General features: G+C 45.6%; 6 protein-coding genes across 9 annotated transcripts; 2 read left to right on the plus strand and 4 right to left on the minus strand.

The window, feature by feature from the left end:
• Window positions 1-1,464: 1,464 nt before the first annotated feature.
• Window positions 1,465-1,830, minus strand: RB195_022141 (uncharacterized protein; the record flags this gene model as incomplete). Its single annotated transcript, XM_064209166.1, has 1 exon — window positions 1,465-1,830. One exon carries the CDS (start codon window positions 1,828-1,830, stop codon window positions 1,465-1,467), a length of 366 nt encoding a protein of 121 aa, XP_064065047.1.
• Window positions 1,831-1,842: 12 nt separating this feature from the next.
• On the minus strand, window positions 1,843-4,637 carry RB195_022142 (uncharacterized protein; the record flags this gene model as incomplete). 2 transcript variants are annotated; one of them, XM_064209168.1, is made up of 5 exons in its annotated part: window positions 1,843-1,987; window positions 2,097-2,268; window positions 2,588-3,051; window positions 3,324-3,681; window positions 4,355-4,637. In XM_064209168.1, the coding sequence occupies 5 exons, from the start codon at window positions 4,635-4,637 to the stop codon at window positions 1,843-1,845; spliced, it is 1,422 nt and encodes a 473-aa protein (XP_064065048.1). The 2 variants fall into 2 exon arrangements, with proteins under 2 accessions (XP_064065048.1, XP_064065049.1); XM_064209167.1 differs by lacking the exons at window positions 1,843-1,987; window positions 2,097-2,268 and having other exon boundaries at window positions 2,508-3,051; window positions 4,355-4,586.
• Window positions 4,638-6,967: 2,330 nt separating this feature from the next.
• Window positions 6,968-7,453, minus strand: RB195_022143 (uncharacterized protein; the record flags this gene model as incomplete). Of its 2 annotated transcripts, none has more annotated exons than XM_064209170.1 (1): window positions 6,968-7,453. In XM_064209170.1, one exon carries the CDS (start codon window positions 7,451-7,453, stop codon window positions 6,968-6,970), a length of 486 nt encoding a protein of 161 aa, XP_064065050.1. The 2 variants fall into 2 exon arrangements, with proteins under 2 accessions (XP_064065050.1, XP_064065051.1); XM_064209169.1 differs by having other exon boundaries at window positions 6,968-7,423.
• A 2,496-nt stretch (window positions 7,454-9,949) lies between these two features.
• Window positions 9,950-10,399, plus strand: RB195_022144 (uncharacterized protein; the record flags this gene model as incomplete). Its single annotated transcript, XM_013444904.2, has 1 exon — window positions 9,950-10,399. The coding sequence occupies one exon, from the start codon at window positions 9,950-9,952 to the stop codon at window positions 10,397-10,399; it is 450 nt and encodes a 149-aa protein (XP_013300358.2).
• A 57-nt stretch (window positions 10,400-10,456) lies between these two features.
• Window positions 10,457-10,912, plus strand: RB195_022145 (uncharacterized protein; the record flags this gene model as incomplete). 2 transcript variants are annotated; one of them, XM_064209172.1, is made up of 1 exon in its annotated part: window positions 10,457-10,912. In XM_064209172.1, the coding sequence occupies one exon, from the start codon at window positions 10,457-10,459 to the stop codon at window positions 10,910-10,912; it is 456 nt and encodes a 151-aa protein (XP_064065052.1). The 2 variants fall into 2 exon arrangements, with proteins under 2 accessions (XP_064065052.1, XP_064065053.1); XM_064209171.1 differs by having other exon boundaries at window positions 10,487-10,912.
• A 575-nt stretch (window positions 10,913-11,487) lies between these two features.
• RB195_022146 (uncharacterized protein) lies at window positions 11,488-11,826 on the minus strand (the record flags this gene model as incomplete). Its single annotated transcript, XM_064209173.1, has 1 exon — window positions 11,488-11,826. The coding sequence occupies one exon, from the start codon at window positions 11,824-11,826 to the stop codon at window positions 11,488-11,490; it is 339 nt and encodes a 112-aa protein (XP_064065054.1).
• Between the last annotated feature and the right edge of the window lie 11,355 nt (window positions 11,827-23,181).

Consider the following 23,181-nt stretch of genomic DNA (forward strand, 5'->3'; position numbering starts at 1 on the left):
CCAAGCGTGAGCTCTTATAAACGTAGCCGCGAGGCCCCGCTTCTCGTAAGAGAGAGCTCCACCCCCTAAAGAGAACATTACAGCATCGATCAGCTTGCAAGAGAGCGCGTTACTTACACCACTTACGCCTTCCCCCCTTACTTTAAGTCCATCCCGGACTTTTGTATATTTACAAATAATGCACAACCCGAAATGTAGATATATGTGTACACATATATTAGCCTATAAAATATTAACTTACATAATTACAAATAACTCGCCGGCCGAGACACAACTACTCATTTTCGAAAAAGCGAGGGAGGTCTGCTGCAGGCACAATGGAATTGAGGGAACTGGCCCAACTAATTACACGGGCTCAGGAAGAGGCGAAGGGAGAACGTGTCCGAGGATAAACTGACCTTGGCGACATCGGGATATGGCTACATTCATACGCCTATATTCGTCGAGAAATTCGGGAGACTCTGGCGCGACATTTGTTCGGGTGGTTAAGAGGAGGACCACCTTTTTTTCTCTTCTTTGGACCGAGTCGACTGTGGATAGTTCCACACCTAGTTCGTCGGCTGCCCGCTCTAACCAACGATACTATTCGCGATAAAACGATATGATGCAGAGCTGGGCTGGTGTCAGACCTCGGCGCAAAAGCCCCAGGCATACTTCCGCCTCCGTACAGTTATAACAAGACACATTGTTCGGATTGACCATCGACGTTAATGAACATAAAAGAAATGGTGGGAGTCGCAAAAGTAAGAGTGTCTAGAAGTAGCGTACTGCTTTCCGGCGCTAGGCCGCTGACAAGCGCGCCCTCGTAAACGACCTTATTGGGAAGCTCGTTAAGTGCGGGGTGAGCCTTATACGTACGAAGCAAAGGGGCTACTGGAACCGCGCGTGCTGACCACAATACTGACATGATGCTGCGTGCTCCGTAGATGACTGGATTCGATTCATGATGACACTTCGCGTGCGGCTCGAGCTGGTGAATGTCGCCGATATAGACCTGTTGTACCCTAGGCAAAAGGTTCGCGAACGTTGCCGGTACCGCTTCTGAGATCTGGGATGCTTCATCACTTATGAGGACGAATTAAATCGACCACTACATCCGGCAAAAGCATCATGTTCTGTACCCGTGGTGTTCAGGAGAGACGCAGTTGTTATACATAGCACGTGGGGAGGACGTAACTTGAGCATAGGCGGGATCATCTGCTACAGCGTCAGAGAAACATGCCGCTCGACCGCAGCATATTCCTTTTTATCTTCCTCAGTCATACGGAGAGCGAGTCCAGGGTCATTAATGTATTCCTCTAAGACCCTACGCCCAGCTGTGAAACGATCACAAACACTTCTATATGCGTCGGAGAGGATATCGGCATAGGTCTCTCCTAGCGAAATCTTATTCAGGTCGGCTAGTGTAGCTGTAAGATTCTCCTGAGCTGCTGAGTCTGCTACAAACCGCGACACGTTCAGGGCCTAATAGGCCGAAAGCGATAACATCGTCTGGGCGAACTGGGCCACAGTCACATCAGTGCTTGTTGTTGCCAACACGGGGGCGCCTCCTGCTGCCCATCGAGCAGCAAAAATTGCACCAACGTTTGTCTTGTCCGTACCGAAAGCCGCCCGGAATGGGGATGCTATCAACCCCCAATGGTATGTCTTCGCGTTGCTCCGTCGAAAGAGTGACGTCACGATCATGCTCGTGACATCCGCGTCATGAGCTATCGGGGACGCCGGCCCTTCTTCTTTGCGACTAAGGCAACCATGAGTGGCAGAGCTAAATACTCGATCCATGATGGCGAGGGATACTGATCCTCGCGCAAAATTATCGACCAAGTGCATCCGCGAAATGTGCTAATCTACGGGCTTGGCAGCAGCCGGCGCCTTCGTCAAGCGGGTCGCGATGTCGAGGAGGACGCCCTCATCAATGGGGCGACCGTGTTCGTGAGCGAGACGTTCTACCGACCGATTGTGCAAACCGCTAATACCGACAACTACCCTCAAATTCTTGGACTGTGAGTCCAAGTCTGCTCGTCTGACTGTGGCGCGCGTGAGAGTATTGGCGCCGACTATCTACATGGCCACTGGACAGCTACCAGCCGAACCACCTTCGGTTGCTATGTCCGTGAGGACGAAATGGAAGCGCAACGGGAAGATCTGAAAACTGGGTATCGTTGCGGTCACCCAATGTGTCTGCCGATCGTTGTGCATAGTGCTTATTGCCGATAAAGCCGAACGGGCTACATTGAAGATCCGGGCCATTCGCCGCTTGGCTAGGTCCTGAAAACGACAGTAGTTTTCAAAAGACCCTGCTCTGTCGGCAAGCCACTGCTCCTCTTTCTGGCTTGGACACTCGCAGAGGTACGATAGCTCCCTCCGGGTGAATCGAGAGAAACCGACGAACGAGGTGGCACAATTGCCTGCGGGCGTGTTCAGACGTGGGAGGTTCTGAAAACCGCATTGCCGAGGAAACACTGTATCGCGTCCTGGCCGAGAGGAACTGATCCTCGCGTGCCTCATCAAGACGAAAATCGCAAATAGTAGGCGTGAGGGGAACTGCGTCCGGCGCGCCTTCGAATACTGCCCAAAGGTATGTCACCCGATGTGTCACTGCGGCGAACGAGACCCAGAACAAGTCCGTAAACAAGCTCGTGCGGGGTATCAGGAGACGCAAATACAAAACGAGCCGCTTTAAAGAAGTAGGTAGATTTCTTCTCTAGCGCCGTTATACGAGGAATGCGGGACTGGGCCGGAACAGCACTGGGGTTGGCGAGAGCCTGACGACTGGGTTTCACGTCGTAGACCCACACATATTCCTTAACCGAGACCATGGACTTATCAAATCCCCTATATGAGCTAACAACATTGACGGCATGCTGATCGAGAATTACGCAATACAAATCGCGATGATCCAGCCCTACATTGAAGAAGTCTTTGGCTTCGAGGATAACGCCGGAACCCCATCCTGTTGAAACTACTTGGTGAAGGACCGGTCTAATGCGATCAACAGTAGGCGGTAGAGTCACATTATCGTGACGACCGGAGGGAGTCTTCTCTACTGACCTGACGTCAACGTCTGAATATGCGCCCACTAACACTTCTTGGATAATTACGTTCCGTGCTTGAACTGTAGCATTTGGAGGATACGGTCGCGTTTCGACAGCGTTCCTCCCGCATTATCCAAGAAGTGTTAGTGGGCGCATATTCAGACGTTGACGTCGGGTCAGTAGAAAAGACTCCGGAATTATGGAGAACAACGTCCGGTTAAAGCTAAGCTTAAGGTAGCCGGAAGGAGGAGGGTGCAAATAAATTTCCATCGGCATCCGGAGATCTACCTGTAGAAGGGGCTACGGAGAACACGGACGGGACTCGGGTTAACGGACTTCGCCCATGGATGCAAATACTTCAAACAAAGGTGGAAGCCGATCACTGTTTCACTCGGTATGCGTGCCGGTCCGGCTATGGGCTTTTCGTCGAGAGCCAGGGACTGCTCCCGTCGCCCCAGGCGCATCGCGACACCACAACGCCTATCCCTACCATGACGTTTATGAGAAGAAGGGGCTTCGTTACGGAGTGATTGTGATGAACTACCGAATGCTAATGAAGCTTCTGAAGAGCTGGCCAAGCTAGTGTCGTCATGACTAATAGAGGCGGCCGTCCACGGCTTGGACAGACCTGGCGGCTGGAAGGAACCTGAAAGTGACGGGAAGCCACTACGGAAGGTGCGCTTAACTCTCTTCGGTGAAGGTGGGGAACGACTTTCGTCTTAACTTTACTCATGTGCACTTTTCTAGGTCCAGACTGAGAGGAGGAAACGCTGGTAATGGTGAGATGCGGATGATCGACCTGTATGACCCGAAATTGGCCCAACCAGGGGTTGGACAGCTTCTAAGAAAGCTCTAGGTGGGGCATACAATCGCGTAAAAAGACGCGATCGCCAACTTTCATTTCGAGGCACCCAATTGGGAGTGATCGTATTGGTGCTTGAACTTGCGACTCCGACGCTTGTTATAAGCTGCTGCTGCCCTCTAGGCTGCGTGAAGGGTAGACACGAGATTCTCTACATAGACGCGAGATTCATTACCTCCAGGGGTATGGCGCTGCAAATCGTGTTGGATCAATAAATTTATATTGAAGACCGGATCCCTCCCATACATCAGGAAAAAGGGGGTGTTACCCGTATTAGAGTGTACGCTAGTGTTATACATGAAGGTACATGCCACCACATATTTGTCCCAATCCGATTGATTATCGCTAATATATGTGCGAAGCATCGGATGGAACGTGGCGAAAACCCGTTCGCACGCGCCACTACCCTCATGGTGGTAAGGGGTGGTATAGTATCGTCTGATCTGCAGCAGCTTACCTATCTCGAAAACTACTTCTCCTTTAAAGTAGGAGGCGTTATCAGAGACGAGTTGGGTCATTACCCCAAACTTCAGAATACATTTGGTCATTATTGCATGTGCTACCGTGACTGCTGAAAAGTCGGGTAGCGGGACTGCGATCACGAACTTAGTAAAATGATCGATCAACGCTATAATGTACTTGTTGCCAGATTCTGTGAGGTGCAACGAGCCAGTCAGGTCCACATACATCTTGTCAAAAACTGCGCCGCTGATGACTGGTAGGAGACGGTCGCGGTTCATCTGCTGCACCCTCTTTACGCGGACAAGGTGCACAAGAACGGACCAGAGCAAAAATATCTTCCGCCATGTGCGGCCAAAAGTGTTTCCAGGAAATCTTGGCTATCGTTTTGCGCCAGCGAAAATGTCCATCCGCCGAAGGACTAGCATGAAGCGCCAAGAAAATAGGCTCATGCAACCTTTCTGGTACTACCAAGCGCTCGAATCGCGACGCAGAAGCCCGAGACGCTCCACTGACGTAGAGACGTCCGTTATTCCGAATACTGTATCTCTCAGCAAGTGCTAGAAGGGCAGGTTTTTTGGCATCCGAAAGGTGATCAGGGAACCTTTGCGTCTCAGTGTAATTATCAGTGAGCACATGGGATCGGATTTCTGCTCAACTAAGGCATCGTAAGAACGAATGTTCGCTGGGCTCCCTGCGAACACTACCGGAGATCTCAGTGAGTGGATCCTCAGCCTACACACATTGATACTCACAGGAAATTCTATGATGTCATCGGACTCCGGAGAGTCATCCAAGAAACGAACCTGGCTATTTGCGACGCGAGAGAGGGCGCTTGCAACCACGTTCGAAAAGGACCGCTTAAGGTACTCGACTGAGACATCGTTACTCTGCAGCTCCACTACCCATCGTGTTAGGTTATCGTGGGTGTGGTTATGCTTCAGCAGAAACGTGAGTGCTCTGTGATCCGAAAGAATCGTAGTGTGTAAATCGTAGTGTACCATATGTGGTCGCGCCAAAGAACCGAAGTGCGCTTCTAATGGCAAACAGTTCGATATGAGTGGGACTCCACTTACGCTGAGAATCAGATGATGTTTTACTGAGGTATACTACAACAACTAACGGACCCCCTTCCTGGGTCTGCTTTTGAAATAAGGCTGCTCCTACCGCTACCTGACTACCATCGGTGTGCATATAAAACTCATCATCGCGGGGAAAGGCTGAGCAAAGCTAGGACGAGAGACACTCTCTCAAGCGGAGGAAGGACTCTTCCTGTTCCGCTCCTCAAACCAACTTGGTCTTGTCTTTTAAAAGTGCGCACAGGGGTGCGGCGATTAAAGAGAAATTCGGTATGAATTTGCGAAAGAAATTCGCTATGCCAATGAAAGCTTTAACCCCTTTGATCGTGAAAGGTTTGGGAAACTCTCGAATTGCCCTCAGGTTGCGGTCGGTGGGCTATAAGAATCGCCCGAAATCTCATGATCCAAGAAAGAAGTCTTTGATAGCGCAATTTCTGTCTGTTTCTTACCCGAAGCCTTTATGTTAAACAAAGGGAAGCGATAAAAGACCTTTCTAAGGGAGACCAAATGGCTCGGGAAGTCCTTGTCAAAGACGACAATGTTGTCTAGGTACGCCAAGCAGTTGGCTTCCAAACAAGACATAGCTCGAGAGAAGTAAGCGCCGGCATTTTTGAGACCAAAGGAAATGTAAAAGAACTGGTACACTCCACGGTGGGCTGCCTATTTATATTTCTCTTGACTCTCAGGTGATAACAAAAACTGCATATAACCTGACGCTAGGTCCAATGTCGTATAGTATTTATGACTCGCTATCTTAGCAAGTATATCCTCGATCAGGGGCAACGAGTAGTGGTCAGGGATGGTAATCTCGTTAAGAGGACGGAACTCGAGACAGACTCGAAGAGAACCGTCCTTCTTCTTTACTAACACTGTAACCAAACAGTATCTTATGCAACGCTCCGACACCAGACTCCACCAACCTTACAAACCGCGTTGAAGAAATTCCCGTGCGAGTCGCCGAGACTACAGTCGTGACGCCTAGCGCGGAAACTTTTGTCCCCTGCTACTCCGAAGTTGCTGACCATTCACCGCTTGTTCTCTCCGCTTAGTCTAGCCATCTGAGCGATCGCTCGTTAATGGTCACTCCGGTGGTCACTTCGGTGATCTTTAACGCAGGCGCGATCTCTAACCCATCGGCTAGGGCCGAGACCCTATATAAAGGCCAGCAGGTTTCCTCCGCCGTGCGAATCGAGCGAGAGACCACAGTGGAGATTATTGCGATAGCTAATTTTCCTCCGTAGCGCACATTCGGTAGCAGGTAAAGTTTGTAATGTGGCAGTATGCCCCGATACCTAGTATAGGTCCTTGGTCTTTGAGCTGGACTTGTACGAGGGTAATGCGTGCGTTCTTAGTGAGGTAGAAAGCTACAATATTATTTTGGACAACGACTTCCTTAGTCGCTTGCCACCGCGGAGCATAAACTATAGAAACCGTACATTTTATATGGCCGATCAGCAAGTTATTAGGGTGTTCGGAAAGTATCTGCCGAAATACGGCAAAATTTCAAAACACAACTTTTTAACAGCATTTTATTACTCGACGAAATAATCTCCATCAACATCGACAACCTTCTGCCAACGTCTCACAAGATCACCGATTCCTTTGGCGTAGAACTCCGGCGACTCGGAGGTGAAGAAAGCCCGAAGGTCATTTTCGAGGTGGTCACGATCATCGTATTGCTTCTCTTCCAGGTGATGCTGAAGCGATCGGAAGAGATGGTAGTCGCTCGGAGCCAGGTCTGGGTTGTGCGGTAGGTGCGGTAGAACTTCCCATCCGAGCTCCAGAATCTTCTGGGAAGTCTTCTTCGCAATGTGAGGGCGCGCGTTATCGTGCAGCAGGCGAACGTTGTCAAGCTTCGGGTGCTCCTTGCGAATATTCTCGGCCAGTCTCTGCAATTGAGCGCAGTAGACCTCGGCAGTAACTGTCGTGCTGTCCGGCAGCAGTTCGAAACGGTAGATTCCATGAACTCCCCGCCAGACGCTCGGCATGGCCTTCTTCTCATGGATATCACCTTTCATGGAAAGATACGGCATTACATCGCCAGCGCACCACACACGTTTGTGGGTGTGGTTGACTTAGAAGACCCATTTGTCATCTCCAGTGACAATGGTGTCCAGACAGTCGAATCTGCGGCTTCTGAAGAGTAGCTGAGTGCAGATGTCCAGACGTCTTTGGAGCCACTGACCGAGCTTTTTCACGATTCTGAGGGATCGCAGTCCACTGCTCACGGTGGACAGCGAACAGCCAAGACTGGCAGCAAAATACCGCACACCTTCACATCGATGCTGCTCCGCCAGATTCTTCGTCAAAGCACGCGCGGCTTCGAGGCACGCTGAGCACAGGCTCGTGAGTTTCCATGAAAGAGGCGAGCGGCGAACAACAGCCCGGTGAGACGATTGCCATTTTCATTCCGGTCCCCTAGTCCAAATCTTCCGATCCTGTATTCCACTTCTGTAGACTTTCCTAGTTTTGCTTTGAAGTCGCCGACAACGAATTTGTAGGAAGACTTCTTCCTCCAGCTCCTCATAAAATGCATCCTGATGTTGGTGAGTAGCAGTTGATGATACTGATGGATTTTTGGGGCAGAAGGCGGAGGCGAAGAATAGCCAGACGAGGTGACAGGATTTTGTAAGAATCGACAAGATGGAAGACAGATGAGTACACAACAAAACCAACAAAAGCCTACATTCCGCGACGAAACCTTCAATACATGAATGACTCACGTGGAATTTGATACGACCTGCGGCTCCAAGAAGAGCACGTAGGTCGGCCTCTGTGGATAGTGTTCTCACATTGTAAGTACACAGTCTGAGACACTCTCCATGGCGAGTCATGCGTGTGTCGCCTTGGGTCAGAAACAATGACGAGCAACCTGAGATTTAGTCGCCTCTCACCGGTCGCCATACCGTCCAACGTTTGAGATGGCAGGGTCCAGTATGCAGGGTACTGAGGCAGTGAATATGCTGGAGTGACAAAAAGACTTTTCTCCAAACTAAGCAGCCCTGCCACGGCGAGCTTAGCTTTCACCACGGGTCGTCGCCCGACCTATATGGATCAGGGAGCCACCTTGCGACATTTTGCGAAGACAGTGGTAAATTTTAGCAGTGGTTAACTCTTAGCTATGACTTCCGAAGAAGTCGGAATGTCGGATGTGTCGAACTCCTTCTCAGCTTGGGAGATCCTGCCGGAGGACGAACCTCTGTTGTGTATCGCAGTTCGACGCCCAGAGTTACCTCCACACCACTATGAGGCGGTAAACCGTTGTGGAGGGATACCAATATAATATAAATATAGTTTGAAAGCATTACTCGAAGTATGGGTGTTCCTTCTGGTTTCCCCCAACAGTCATCACAAAATGATATTCTACATAAAGTGAAGTAAACAACATCATCGTACTGATGAAGATGGATAAGAAACGGTTGCAACGTTCACTTTACCTTCCGCGACATCCACACGAAGCTATTGCGCGAATTTCGTGACTCACTCACTCACTCACTCACTCAAACACACGCACACGCACACACACAAGTGACAGAATAAGCCCATTATTATATAGCATGATCATGGTCACGATATATCATGATATAATAGTAACGGACTTACTCTGTCACGTGTGTGTGTCAGTCACGAAATTCGAAAAGGGGGATGCGACGGGTCCACCGGTCGGATTGGTGCGCCGACGCCAGATAGCTATGAAATGGGGTGGAACGGGTCCACTGGCGTCGAGTTGGCGAGCCGACGCCAGATTGCTATAAAATGGGGTGCAGCGGATCCCATGGCGTCGGATCAGTGCGCAGTAGCTTCGTATGGATGTCCCGCAGGGTAAATTAGACGTTGCAACCGTTTCATATCCGTGGCCACTGCATGTGTTGCATTACACTTCTATGAATACTCCACGTATCTATTTCCTTGTACCCTTTGCCTCAACTTGGTAGCATGCCTTCTTCAGAAAGTAGAAACACCCACACAAACTGCTGATTAAATAGTACCCAACAGTTTACATGATCTGATGCGGAACTTATCTTCATCAGTATGATGATGGTGTTCACGTCATTTTATGTTAAAACATCATTCTGTGATAATATCTATATTATTTTGGTATCGAAGGAGTGTTGAAAGCTGATGGTGGAATATTCTCCAAACGTAGAATTGACGCGTTTAGAAGGAGAACTCTGTTATCTTTCGCCTTAACTTATAATAAAAAAAAAGAGAAGGAAAGCGTTGTTCCAAAAAAACAAATCTAATTTTAAAGAAAACGCCACTGCAATTAACTTTCATTGATCAGTGAAGGGGAACGAAGCTAAAACCACTGAAAGTCTGAAGTCCGGCGTTAGACTGGACTGATATATATATATATTAGGGTGTTCGGAAAGTATCTGCCGAAAATTTCGCAGTAGCGCAGATTTTTTGAGATGTTCTGGAAGTTCCCGTTTTAAATATATTATATAAGGACACTACCGCTTGTATACAAATTACATATCTGGTTCCCGCTTCCTTGCCTATTTCATCCTATAATGGCCGAACATCCCACCCATATTCGACACCTACTCCTTTACGAGTTCGAATCTGGCCACCTCGCTGCTGAAGCTCATCGAAACTTAAGTCAAGTATTCGGCACTGAAGCTCCTTCTGAGCGGTCTGTGAGCGCCTGGTTCCAGCGCTTCAAAGCCGGAAACAAGAAAGTCAAAGATGAGACTCGCTCTTATCGACCGACTGCAATATCGTCCAACGAACTGAAGAATCTGGCGGAGCATCATCCATATGAAGATGTGCGGTATTTTGCTGCCAGTCTTGGCTGTTCGCTGTCCACCGTGAGCAGTGGACTGCGATCTCTCAGAATCGTGAAAAAGCTCGGTCAGTGGCTCCAAAGACGTCTGGACATCTGCACTCAGCTACTCTTCAGAAGCCGCAGATTCGACTGTCTGGACACCATTGTCACTGGAGATGACAAATGGGTCTTCTAAGTCAACCACACCCACAAACGTGTGTGGTGCGCTGGCGATGTAATGCCGTATCTTTCCATGAAAGGTGATATCCATGAGAAGAAGGCCATGCCGAGCGTCTGGCGGGGAGTTCATGGAATCTACCGTTTCGAACTGCTGCCGGACAGCACGACAGTTACTGCCGAGGTCTACTGCGCTCAATTGCAGAGACTGGCCGAGAATATTCGCAAGGAGCACCCGAAGCTTGACAACGTTCGCCTGCTGCACGATAACGCGCGCCCTCACATCGCGAAGAAGACTTCCCAGAAAATTCTGAAGCTCGGATGGGAAGTTCTACAGCACCCACCGTACAGCCCGGACCTGACTCCGAGCGACTACCATCTCTTCCGATCGCTTCAGCATCACCTGGAAGAGAAGCAATACGATGATCGTGACCACCTCGAAAATGACCTTCGGGCTTTCTTCGCCTCCAAGTCGCTGGAGTTCTATGCCAAAGAAACCGGTGAGAAGTTGGCAGAATGTTGTCGATGTTGATGGAGATTATATCGTCGAATAATAAAATGTTGTTAAAAAGTTGTGTTATTTTGAAATTTTGCCGTATTTCGGCAGATACTTTCCGATCACCCTAATAACTTGCTGATCGGCCATATAAAATGTACGGTTTCTATAGTTTATACTCCACGGTGGCAAGCGACTAAGAAAGTCGTTCTCCAAAATAATAGTGTGGCTTTATACCTCACTAGGAACGCACGCAGATTCCGTAAAATAAACAAGCCGGTACAGGATGAGCGAGCCAACCTCGAAACGGAAATCAGCGCGATCGCTAAGCTTAACAGGCACACCTTTCATCCCTATTGCGCATGGTATATCGCTGTTCCCCATCGCAAATACCCCCAGTAAAGGCGCGGTATCTCTAGAAGTTATAGCGATGGCGGCAGCAATGTCTATTAATACTAGGATGAGGACACCATTAACTCTAACTGGAATCTGTGCCACAAAGAATTGGTCTCTATTGACGATATCTAAAATTTCTACCGGGACAGGGGTACGCTGTCGCAACCATGCCGCGATTACACCCAGGAAAGATGGTGCTCGGTCGGCCAACGAATCTAGACTTTCGGGACTGGGCGCGCGGAGCACGGTTTAGCTGCCACCGCCTTCACCTCAATGGTGCGTGCGGCGCCCACTGGGTTGATCAAGAGGTCAGCTCTAGCCTTTGCTAACAGTTGCTCAACCATTTGGGCCTTCGCTACTGCCTGCTCGAGCATTAAGGGGTTGTCTAACTTGACGTTGGGACGCAACCTAGCCACCAATTCGTCAAGGACCCGTCCCTTCTGACTGTTTGGGTCCTGGCTTGTCGTAGCGATCAGGTTCAGCAAACGATTAGCAGACGTGGCTGATAACTCCCCACACTGCCGATGGCAAACAGACAGCGCCTGACTCGCCATGTAGCGATGTTACTGGCCTTCAAATGCCTTCTTCAAATGCGCTACAATTGCGTTAAAGTCGCAGCGTTCCTGCTGACTCAACTCTTCTACCTTCTCACGCGCTGCCCCATTCAAATAGCAGATAAGGAAATGCAACGGCAGTACGCAGCCGCATCACGTCTTCCAGACGGCGAAGCCACAGCGAAAACTGTGTGGCCTCGTCGCCTTAACCTGTGAACGGTACCAGTCTGGCTGTCGGACCATCCGGGCTATAAGTTGCAACAAGAGGAATAGCATCAATGCTATTTCCGACTGCCGAAACCAACTAATTTGAATTATGAAGTAAGGTAGAAGGACCTTCGTCCACTTTCCTTGTTAACGAGCTGGTTGCTCACCTGGCGTCGTTCCATACTTCCGTAATTTTCAAGGCAGTAGCATCTCACAGTGTCTTCGCATCTCTCCCATGTACGTTGTTGTCATCGTTGAGTTCCTGCAAAGTACGAACGAGCCGCTCAATGGCGCTCGTCATAGAAGCCGATCTGTGTATCGGGGCAACAGCCCTAGAATCTAAACTCGAAATCGGGGCAACCCTAGCATTAGAAGATAGAGTACGCGAACGAATGACAGGCGGACCCATCACTACCTAGAAAAACGACATAAGAGATATGCACTACAGAAGCCAGAAGAGCAACGAACGTTAACGCGACCCATCCTCATATAACAGATGCGGCGGAACCAGCACGAGGAATCCAAAAAGAGATAAAATGGCAAAACGATTGAAGAAAGTGGTAGAAAGAATTCAAATGAGGTGAGGAGAAATGTAGCAAAACAGATCTAAGGAATAGAAACGTTGATTATTCGAAGTGACAACAATTGCAGAGAGTTTATAGGTTCTGTTGTTTATAGGTTCTATAGGTAGAAATGCTCTAACACGGCGTATATTGATGTTGCAAACAACATCGTGTTGTCCACAGTGGGATTAGAGAGTTGTGGTTTAAGCAGTGTAAGAGGGAAAGGTATAGAATGTATAGATGTCTCCTCCCCCCATCGTTCTTCTGTTCATGCCCTTCCCTTTCGTCTTTTGCTCTCAATTTCACCCTATCACGAAGGAGTTAGAGCCTGCCCACGATATTACGTAAAACTCTCGGACATAATGACTGTACAGCCAAGAAGGAGATTCAAAAAGGAAGGCGCATCCGTTGAAATCTCTGCAAAACATCAAGCGTCGTTCTCTAAAACGCAGCACAAAGGCTGAAATGGGACAACGTGAGAGTGGAAGTTAGTAACCGGAAGTTGCACCATCTGTGCTCCGCCGATAACAGTTAATAGTTCTGATAACAACCAGTATCAGCCATGCAGAACGAATGCTGGCTGAATTCGACCAAACATGTGGAATCATCGGTCTCCAGCTGAATCTGCGAAAGACCGCGTTTATGAGGATCGGTTAGATCCTAGATGACCCATCAGTGTTCAATACGTCGGTAAATGGACATCAGAACCTCCGAAATGGTGGAGAGGAAACGAGCTGCTTCGAAGATGTGTAAGTGCATCGAAGATGTGGTAAAGAAAGGCAAGAAAACCTGGCTTCGTGCGCACTTCTTAACTTCACTATAATTCCTGCTTTATCTTGTACATCAGAAACTTAGAGCATTGAAAAAACCCTGCATTGAAAAAAAGAGAAATATAATGCTTTCGCACGAAATTAATACTTGTTCTCATTCGAGTTACACATAGGATAAAAATTGTATTTGGAAAAATGCTCACTCTGATTTCCTTGAAATCATAGCATACGCACAAGGATGATGTCCTTCATAATTTGGATGTTGCAATGGCCATGCCAAGGGAATTTGCTCGCTTATGTTTAGTAGTAAAAAATCATTTTGTTAATCACTGTGTTTAGTTGAGTGAAATGAAAAAGCTTGAAACTGCCGTTACAAGAAAGTATACCTTCAAAAAGTGATGTATTAGCGTCTACTATGCGGTCCTTGGAACTCCATACTGTTGGTTGAACCCATGTAAAAGCGAAAAATAGCAACAAAAAACACGCATCTGAAGCAGTACTTCAACAAGAGAATTGAGACACTCAATGTTTGGCTCATACCGAGAAATGTGTAGTATAAATGGATGGAACTGCGAGTTGAATCACTTCAGTTCAACAGTTCTAAATATTAGTATTAGGGAGTAATATATTTGAGTGAACAAGTTGCGTAGAATTCCCATCTTCAGCAAATCAGTCTGATAATGTAAACACATTTCGAGCCATTTAAAGATCATTGCATTTATGAATTTTGCTATTCCAGGTCACTGTGTCAGAAGCATGCAGTGTGCATAATGGATTCGATTTCACAGTGGAGAATAAGCATGTACTCGGTTTCCAGAAATAAAATGTGTTGACACTGTTGTTCATTTTTACGAATCCTGAAGAAAATCCGAAACCAGCATTATCAATTCTTCGGAAACATCCGAAGTAAGCTTTGGAAGCGGCGTGATTAAGAGCATGCAAATATAGACTCATTCACGAAAACTAGGTCATTTACTGCATCGTATGCGCAAAAAGTTGCAAAATTGGTATGACTGCAATGCAAATTCAGCGAAGCAACAAAATGGAATGAGCTGATCCAGTCAAAGTCAATAGCAGTTTGCTACAGGTAGTTTGACACGAACAATCCGCATGTAGTTGATCCTCTTCCATTAATGTCGGCTCGGCTGCAACATAGTTCGAGTAAAACATTTCGATCTCTTGGTCACTATTACAATAACCCAGACCAAACTATACGATACGAAGAACTGTCTGTCCATCTCTCCGATTCCATTTCCACGTTCAGCACTTATATTCTGCACCGCAACAGGGAAGGGCGAGTGTTGTTCAATTGGAAAAATGTTAAGCTTGTGAAGTTCATGCATTTCTTCCAATTTTGCTTAGATGACTTCCCACGGGGTCGCTGTAATGCTAATGGGCAAATTCTTCAATTTTCCTTTCTACACCCCGAGGACCTCACAAAATAACGCTCCTATATTGAGATTGAGAACTAAGCTAGCCAAATTTTTGTTCACGTTTCATGCACTACTGAAAGGAGGTAATCATAAACTAAACTGCAAAAAGCATTTGAACACATCGCTAAAACTTTGCCCGAACAAAAATAGACATCGCCTTAGGAAAATCGAATACGCCCAGTATAGTACAAGTATTCTGTCAAATTCGAAGCCAACGTTACTATTTAGAAAAAACCCTAAAGAAACACCAAAAGCCTAAGTTTTGACAGATTCATCCGTACTATTGCCATTCTAAAAGTCAGAACAGATCCTCTAACTTAATTTTACTGTTTATGTAGACAAAGAGTGGAAATGCTCGTTTAATAAGGAGACGTTCGCGTATTGCAACTTCTTGAGAACTTCTTTGAATGAGTGGTGGTCAAGATTTCAGGAGACTATATTGTGATAGGGATTGAACAAAGGATTCCCTTATTTCAAGACTAATGAGAGTTTCTGATCTAAGGTTGGAAAAAATGAAGGAAAAGGAAAAAAAAATGATGAGCAGACCACACTTCTCACTGTCATTCTTTATTAGGGAATTTTCTAAACTGAAGTCCATTAAAGGGGTGAAATGGTCCTCGTTGGTCCTGGCACCACGGTTGGCAAACTTGATGGTTTTCTCTCTTTTTTTTCAAAAATCTTCAGGGTACAAATCGATGTTCACTTCCCATGCAAAAGTTTCCGTGCGCAACAGTTTTTGAAACTGTGAGTTTCCATGATCTATTATGATCACCTTGAAGAACTCAGAGAATTCCTTTACTCTCCTTTATATTTTGAACATTTGATTACAGGGTAACATTCTTCAAGTGTGGCGTACGTGCTTCTTTCGAGGCGCTTCGGTGGAGCGTAGCGGCTAGGAGTGTGGTGAAGCCCTTGCTGGCACCACCCATCGCTGTAGTTTGCGACGGTCCCAACCTGGTTCCTGATGCTGCCTCCACGGCGCCGTTTTGAGCGCGTACGCAAATGCACCGCAACTACACTCGTGTTTCATGTCGTATTGACCCGACTATATAATGCGTCCATTTCCTCTTCCCTGCATTGTTATGTTATGTTCTCTCGTTGCTCGCCGATTTGCTCAAGAGAGCACCAGCAATACTGATATCATGTGGTATGCAGTTCCCAAAAGTTCTGGTTCGGTGAGACGCGTTGTGCCCGGCCCACCTGATTTTACTTTCCTTGGCAAAGCCGGCCGCGTCCCTAATCTCCAGTCGCTGACGTAGGAGAGAATTCCGAATCCCGTCTTTCACCTGTGCGAAGCGGAATACTCCTAGCATCACTCCTTCAGTTAAATTGTGCGCTCAATGGCACTCACCGCACTTTTTCCTGCCTGCAGAGTACTCAGATTTCTGAACCATGAGTCAGTGCAGGAATTATGGTGATACAAAAGAAGTAAACACAAAGATAGGTTTTCTTGACCTTCTTCACTACATTCTCGATGCTCTTGCACACCTTTGAAGCCGCTTGTTTCATTCTGGAGGTTCTGATGTTCATTTACCAACCTTAATATATTTCGCATATTATTTAATATTTTTCTATTTTTGATATTATTAATATTTTTGCATAGACTTTCGCCATCGCTATAACCGGCATGCTGGAAAACGTTCAACGAAATTCCATAAATCCGGCAACCTGGACCACCTCGTTGGTGAAATAATCTGAGCAGCAGGTCGGAAGTCTTCTTTATTTGTGTTTCATTTCAGTGGAACACAGGCCTCACGACTCTAGCCCAACGGTTGTCGCTGAGCTGCGTGTCGCCTTATTTTGTTTCGTCAAATGCCGCAGTGTCTCTATCCTTCGATTATTCATGCAGGAGAGGATCTCAAATCTGCTCCGTCATTTGCGTGAAGCGAGATACCTCAAGCACCCCTTTTATACTGAATGTTCACTGACGCTAACCATACTTTCCTCGTGCTTGCAGAGTCCCTAAGTTTCTGATGTACAAGATAAAGCAGGAATTATAGTGAAGTTAAGAAGTGCGCACGAAGCCAGGTTTTCTTGACCTTCTTCACCACATCTTCGATGCACTTACACATCTTCGAAGCAGCTCGTTTCCTCTTCACCATTTCGGAGGTTCTGATGTTCATTTACCGCCGTATTGAACATTTATGGGTCATCCAGGACCTAACCGATCCTCATAAACGCGGTCTTTCGCAGATTCAGCTGGAGACCGATGATTCCACATGTTTGGTCGAATTCAGCCAGCATTCGTTCTGCATGGCTGATACTGGTTGTTATCAGAACTATTAACTGTTATCGGCGGAGCACAGATGGTGCAACTTCCGGTTACTAACTTCCACTCTCATGTTGTCCCATTTCAGCCTTTGCGCTACGTTTTAGAGAACGACGCTTGATGTTTTGCAGAGATTTCAACGGATGCGCCTTCCTTTTTGAATCTCCTTCTTGGCTGTACAGTCATTATGTCCGAGAGTATTACGTAATATCGTGGGCAGGCTCTAACTCCTTCGTGATAGGGTGAAATTGAGGGCAAAAACGAAAGGGGAGGGCATGAACAGAAGAACGATGGGGGGAGGAGGCATTTATACATTCTATACCTTTCCCTCTTACACTGCTCAAACCACAACTCTCTAATCCCACTGTGGACAACACGTTTCGTGTGTTTGCAACATCAATATACGCCGTGTTAGAGCATTTCTAAAAAAACATCAGTTCCACTTGTTTTGTTACTGCCTATGTGGATCCGCAAACTGTGAAGCTGGAGAGATGAAGGTTTCTGTTAGTGACAAGAGAATGAAATTTTTTTTCTTATCACGTGAATTAGACATGGCAATGACGAGAAATCATCTGGATGATGAGAGTATTTGTGTTACTTCATCCTCCAGTGAGTTTAAAAACAGTGTTGAAACAGCAGAAACAATAGGGCTTCCAGAAAAACTTAATTACACGACGTAGAGCGAATTGACCTGCATGAGTGGAGCTATACACTCTGAAGAACCTATAAACTCTCTGTAATTGGTCTCACTTCGAATAATCTGCAAGAGTTTAAAGTGAGACCTATCATAAACGGCATTGAGGCTCTAGCAACACAATGGCTATGTCGTTACATACAACACTGTTGCATCGTTTGTTCAATACAAACGGAATTAGAAGCTTCTTCTCAAGGAGCAATGTGCACACATTATACTCAGAAAGAAATAACCTATAGAAAAGTGGTTGACTTTCTTGAATGCTCATGTCTATCTGCGGAGTGAGGTATGAGATGACCAAGCAGCTAGAAAACGGCGCTTTCAAAGTACGACTCCTCTCTCGAGGATATGGACTCGCATAAGGTCCAGAAAAGATTCCTTTCTGGCTATCTTACATCTCTGACGGTATCAACAGAGTGGTACTGGGATGACTACGTGAACTGGGTCTACATAATGACGGAATAGATGTAGAAGTACCACCAGAAACCCTCAGGTGATAGCATATATAAATAGTGCGTACTGGTGTGTATGGCCGGCTCTGCAAAAGCCTTAGCTGTTTGGTGTGCCCACATAGGTTAAAAGGTGATGGCATAATATCTTGAGCGGTTTATCGTGTCACGTGCAGGTCCTGCGGTGACGATTACGTAAGGGAAGCTGGGCGGCCATTGTGTAATTGGGTGAAGAAGGTTTTAGATGGGCTTGCGAAATCAATTCTATCAACCCCTCTTGGGGCTCACCGCAATATACCTTACCGAAACTCGTAAATATAAGTTGAAGTTAGGACCTTGTTCTAAGAGTCCCAGATCATAGCATGCAGAACACTAGAGGCTTTTGTAGAAATTCCCAAAGTCCAAAAATGAATAGAAAGGGTGAGAGCATTTTGATCAGAAACGAATTAGCCACATATCAAGACTTCTGCGGGCTAGGGGGTACGATAAGGTCTCTTATAAAACCGCTGTGATTAAAAGTTGTGGTACGACATGGTCTGCTATATTACCATTTTCATCACATTAAGAATGCACTGTCCATATGTTCGTTGTTAACTATACAAGCCATCTGTGGGATGATGATGCATTTGAGAGCAGAGTTCACTTTTGGCTTTGACTTTACCAAGAAGGCGATAACGCAGAAACGTTAACTGTGTGTAGAAATTGATAATAATCTCGGCTACAGTTCAATTAGTGAAAATTTCGGAATCTCTTTGGTGTCAGCGTCCATTGAAATCACACTGGAGAGAGCGTTTAATTGTATAGTTGGATCCAGCACAATGACAGGCATAACAGTAACAACATAACATACTCGGCTTCTTCGGCAAGTAAAGATCATATAATTGAGGCAAGAAAGAAAGCAATGGGCATACCACCGATTTAGACGGAATAGGAACGCCTACCGGAAACAAGAAGCGGATCACGTGTTCTAATCATAGCCACGTCCGTCTTCTATCCATCGTCACGCCAATCGGATCGTTGAATTGTCGTGCGCGCATCTCCATGAGTGCACGGCTTTGATCAATCTTCGTGTGGCTGCGATTAGATGTTTGGTTTCAATTTAGAATTGGCATTTGAGGTTTATGAGTGCGTATGCAGCCATACAATAACTCGCAGGGGCGAATCGATGTGTCAAGGCACTGTATCTATCTTCCCAGACAAGCCTGGTGCATCGACAACGAAGAGAAAAAAGTCTTGGGTGCACTAGGGTGGACTGGAAGCTCCGAATTGAGTCGTATGGATCGTGCAGCCACGGCCACTTTCAAATTGAATTTCGAATTGATATCGAGAGCGGAGGAGCTTGAAAAGCCGCGACAAGATCATGAAGAACTTCTATGCTTTACCAAGAGAGACAAAGGCTAAAAAAGCTCTCCAATCCTCAAGACCACTAATGGAGTTGCTGTCGGTGAGGCAAACCTACCAATTTGAAGGGATCTCTTCTACACCTTGCTGAACCCGCAAGAACACCTGAGCTCGAGTGCGTCCAGCGACCGCCATACGCGGCCAGCAAGCAACCAGAAACAGAATAGAAGACTCTGTACTCAAGAATTGAAGGATTGAAATTCTGGTAGTGGTGACGGGATTAGTTCCTTTTTTTCTTTCCTTTTCCTCTTTCCTCATAATTCCTTTTTCACTGAAAGTTATCCGCCACGGACCAAGAACTAACTAGGAAACTCATTGCTGCCTTTTGTGTACACGGTTTGGAGCGGATTATCCTAAACCGACTTACAAAACATTGCAAAAAAAAAACAACGCGGGAAGAGCAAGTCGGCCTTCGTTCTAGCAGATCCAGGCGTGACCAGGTGTTCATCGCCAGGAGAGTGATCGAAGCGTGGCAGCTTTCGATTCTGCTCATAAGGGCAATCTTCTCAACGCGTTTCGCGCAGATGGAGTACCATGAAATTTTGTCCGCTTACTTGATAACGTGAATCAGGGAACAACCCCTGCAGTTCCAACACCAATCAGATGTACAACATTACTTGAAATGGTGACTGGAGTAAGATCAGCGGCAATGACAGAACTCTTTCTGTTCAATTTCGACTTCTATCACATCATGCAAAGAACAGTAGATCAAAGTTCTGTTTGTACCATCGTACAACAATATTGTCCACATACTCGAGATCGGTCAAAAGGCACCATCAGGACGTCCCTTCACCGATCTCGAGTATTTTGACGATATTGTGATATTCACGAAAAACAGAACTAAACTTCAACATGTCATCGACCTAGTGTTGAAGCTAGCTCAGGCTCAAGCGTGTAGCTGGGTGTGTAGTTGGGAAAAAACCCTCCTGAAAAGTACCCTCCTTCGAAGACTCTCCCAAAAACGGCCCCTTCATCTCGTTCCTACATTCCTAGTATAGCTGCCCACATAGCGATCAAAAATTGGGTATAATAAAAAAGAATTAAAAAAACAAATAAGCGCCTAATAAATAAACTAAAATAATTTGATATAATAAATAAATAATAAATTATTGAAAAAAGTAGTGTTATAAGTAAGACAAAATATATAATGTTATACAGCGATATTAATAGAATAAATAAAAAATAAAAACTATACGGTCATGCTAACTATATGTTCAAGATGCTGCGTAACGTGTGCCAGGTGGAAGAATATTAAGAATAATAATCGGGGGAGAAAACCATTCAGCCTCTCGATGCACTGATCTAGACACGGTTAGAATATTGTGTTTGATTTTCTGTAGAATTTCTGTAATAATATGTGTTCCAGGTCGCTCGTATGGAGATGTGGAACAGTACAATGAGAAGACAACACAGGAAGATGTTTAATGGACGTTATATATCTAATAAATCTAATAAATGCTTTTGATCTTTTTTTTTTCGAAGAGCAGGGACCTCGAGCGGAAAGACTGCTCGATTAGCTCCACATTTTGCTAGAGTTCACAATCGTCGTCGCCGTCTTCGTCTCACAGCACAAGTCTGAGCAGAAATATTGTTGATTGCAGAAAACATTGAATTTCAAAAAGCTCACAAATGGACTGGAAAAAGAGTTCGCAATAAAAAAAATCCATATTCATTAACAGTAGCGTGAGGAGCATAATCAAAACGAAAGATCTGAGTACTGCGATAAGTAGTGTATACGACTGATCCGAGAGTGCAGCTTCCGTCGTCGTCGTAGGTGGAGAAGTAATCCTTGCATCTCTCTAACTTTTTTCCCCAGCCACACGGCTGAAGGTCCTGGTTCGGAATTAATCTCATTAAAATGTACAAAATCTCCTGAAGAGATAGGACTTAAATATCGTGATACATCTGTAAATACCGCAATTAGTGCATAAAGAGATCCGATAAATGGTTATCATTATGCGAGAAGATTAAAAGACGTGTCAAGATGATAAAGAAAGACTGACTAGTAGGCAGTTAGGTTGTCTAAGATGCTACCGGTAGGCAGTTGCCCATACCACATTGGCTACTCACCAAATTATTGTCTAGGTATATTTGCTCAGATTAGTACGAGGTAGACGTCACAGATACTACTGCAAAGATTAGAGGTGTGTCAGTACATATGTAGACATATAATTTGAAAAGATGAGTAAGCTCCCAATGTGTATTCGACAACACAATTCTACTGTTTGACATCGGTTAAGGGGTGATCGAAACTTCGATCCCCGCCGGAACCATTATTTTGCAAAATGGAAAAAACAGCTGGAAGCGGCAGAGAACACGTTTTAGAACCATTTTCACACTATTTGCTATTATATACAAACAATTTTACTCATCGACAGTTGAAACGAACGGTTAAGAGTTCGATCCCCGCCGGACAGCAGATCACATTCTAAAAGCAATTCTCATCATGTTCTACTTCCTGCACACAACTGCACTCATTGACAGTGATTACAGACGATGAATATGAGTTCGATCCCTACCGAAATCTTTATTTTTGCATTTTGTATTTTTTTTTATTTTTTTATTTTTTTAAATTGTATTTAAAGCACTGTTCACAGCATACAGGTGTTATTTAAAGGTTATTTTAGCGATTAGAGCTAGGCCTTAATTGGAAATAACTGTTGGACACGTCTGATTTTGTTGGCTTGAAACAAATATGAATAACGGACTAATGAAGAGACTAAGGAAGACAAAGGTGCCTGCGTTCTGTAGAGGAAGATTTGCGTTATAATACGGTTTAAATTTCTTTTTCAGGAACCCTCTGGTTTTTTTTGAAAGCTAGTTGAGAAAAAGTTGACAAATTTAGCATTTTTCTCAACTTTTTCTCACCTAACTTCTGAGAGAATAAAAACTATCTGTAAAGAAGTAAAAAAGAATTATGATAGTAAAAGTCTTTCTCTACAATATACTTCAAACCGAATTCATTGTTATGGACTACGAGCTGAGTTATCAGAATTTGTTTGAAGTCACACAGATTTTGACGCATTGCCGAAAATCCGAGATTTCGTCCTTTTCCCGTTGCAAGATTACGGTAGCGCCGTTGAAACATCCGACGCCATATTTTAATAGAGCATCAAGGAAACCCTCAACTACAAATTTTGGTTGAGAAAAACTCGAAATTTTGAGGCAAAATTTCGGATTTTTCTCAACCAGGTTTCAAAAGGCTAGGAAAGCTAGAAGCACGAAACTTTGCAGGAATATAGAAGAAATCTCTCTCTACAGACCGCAATCAGCTTTATTGCATGAAATTTACATTGAGCGTCGATAATCAGAAACTCGTGGAGCCTACTTTGTACTAATTCTACTCTAATTGTGCCTGTAGATGTCTTTTTTTTGCTCACTAACAACATCAAAATTGCTTTTTTGAGTGAAAGTAAGAAATTCGTCACTGTAGGGTAGGAAATGTGCTCTTTAAATTTTTTACGCTAAATGCAAAAATAGCACTTTGGCAGGGGTTGATCCCTGACCATCACAATACTGTCGAACCATCGAACCACATCGGACTTTCCACATCAGCCGTTATCCCAACA

Source organism: Necator americanus, chromosome X, assembly GCF_031761385.1.
Source record: "Necator americanus strain Aroian chromosome X, whole genome shotgun sequence".
Classification (NCBI taxonomy): Eukaryota; Metazoa; Nematoda; class Chromadorea; order Rhabditida; family Ancylostomatidae; genus Necator; species Necator americanus.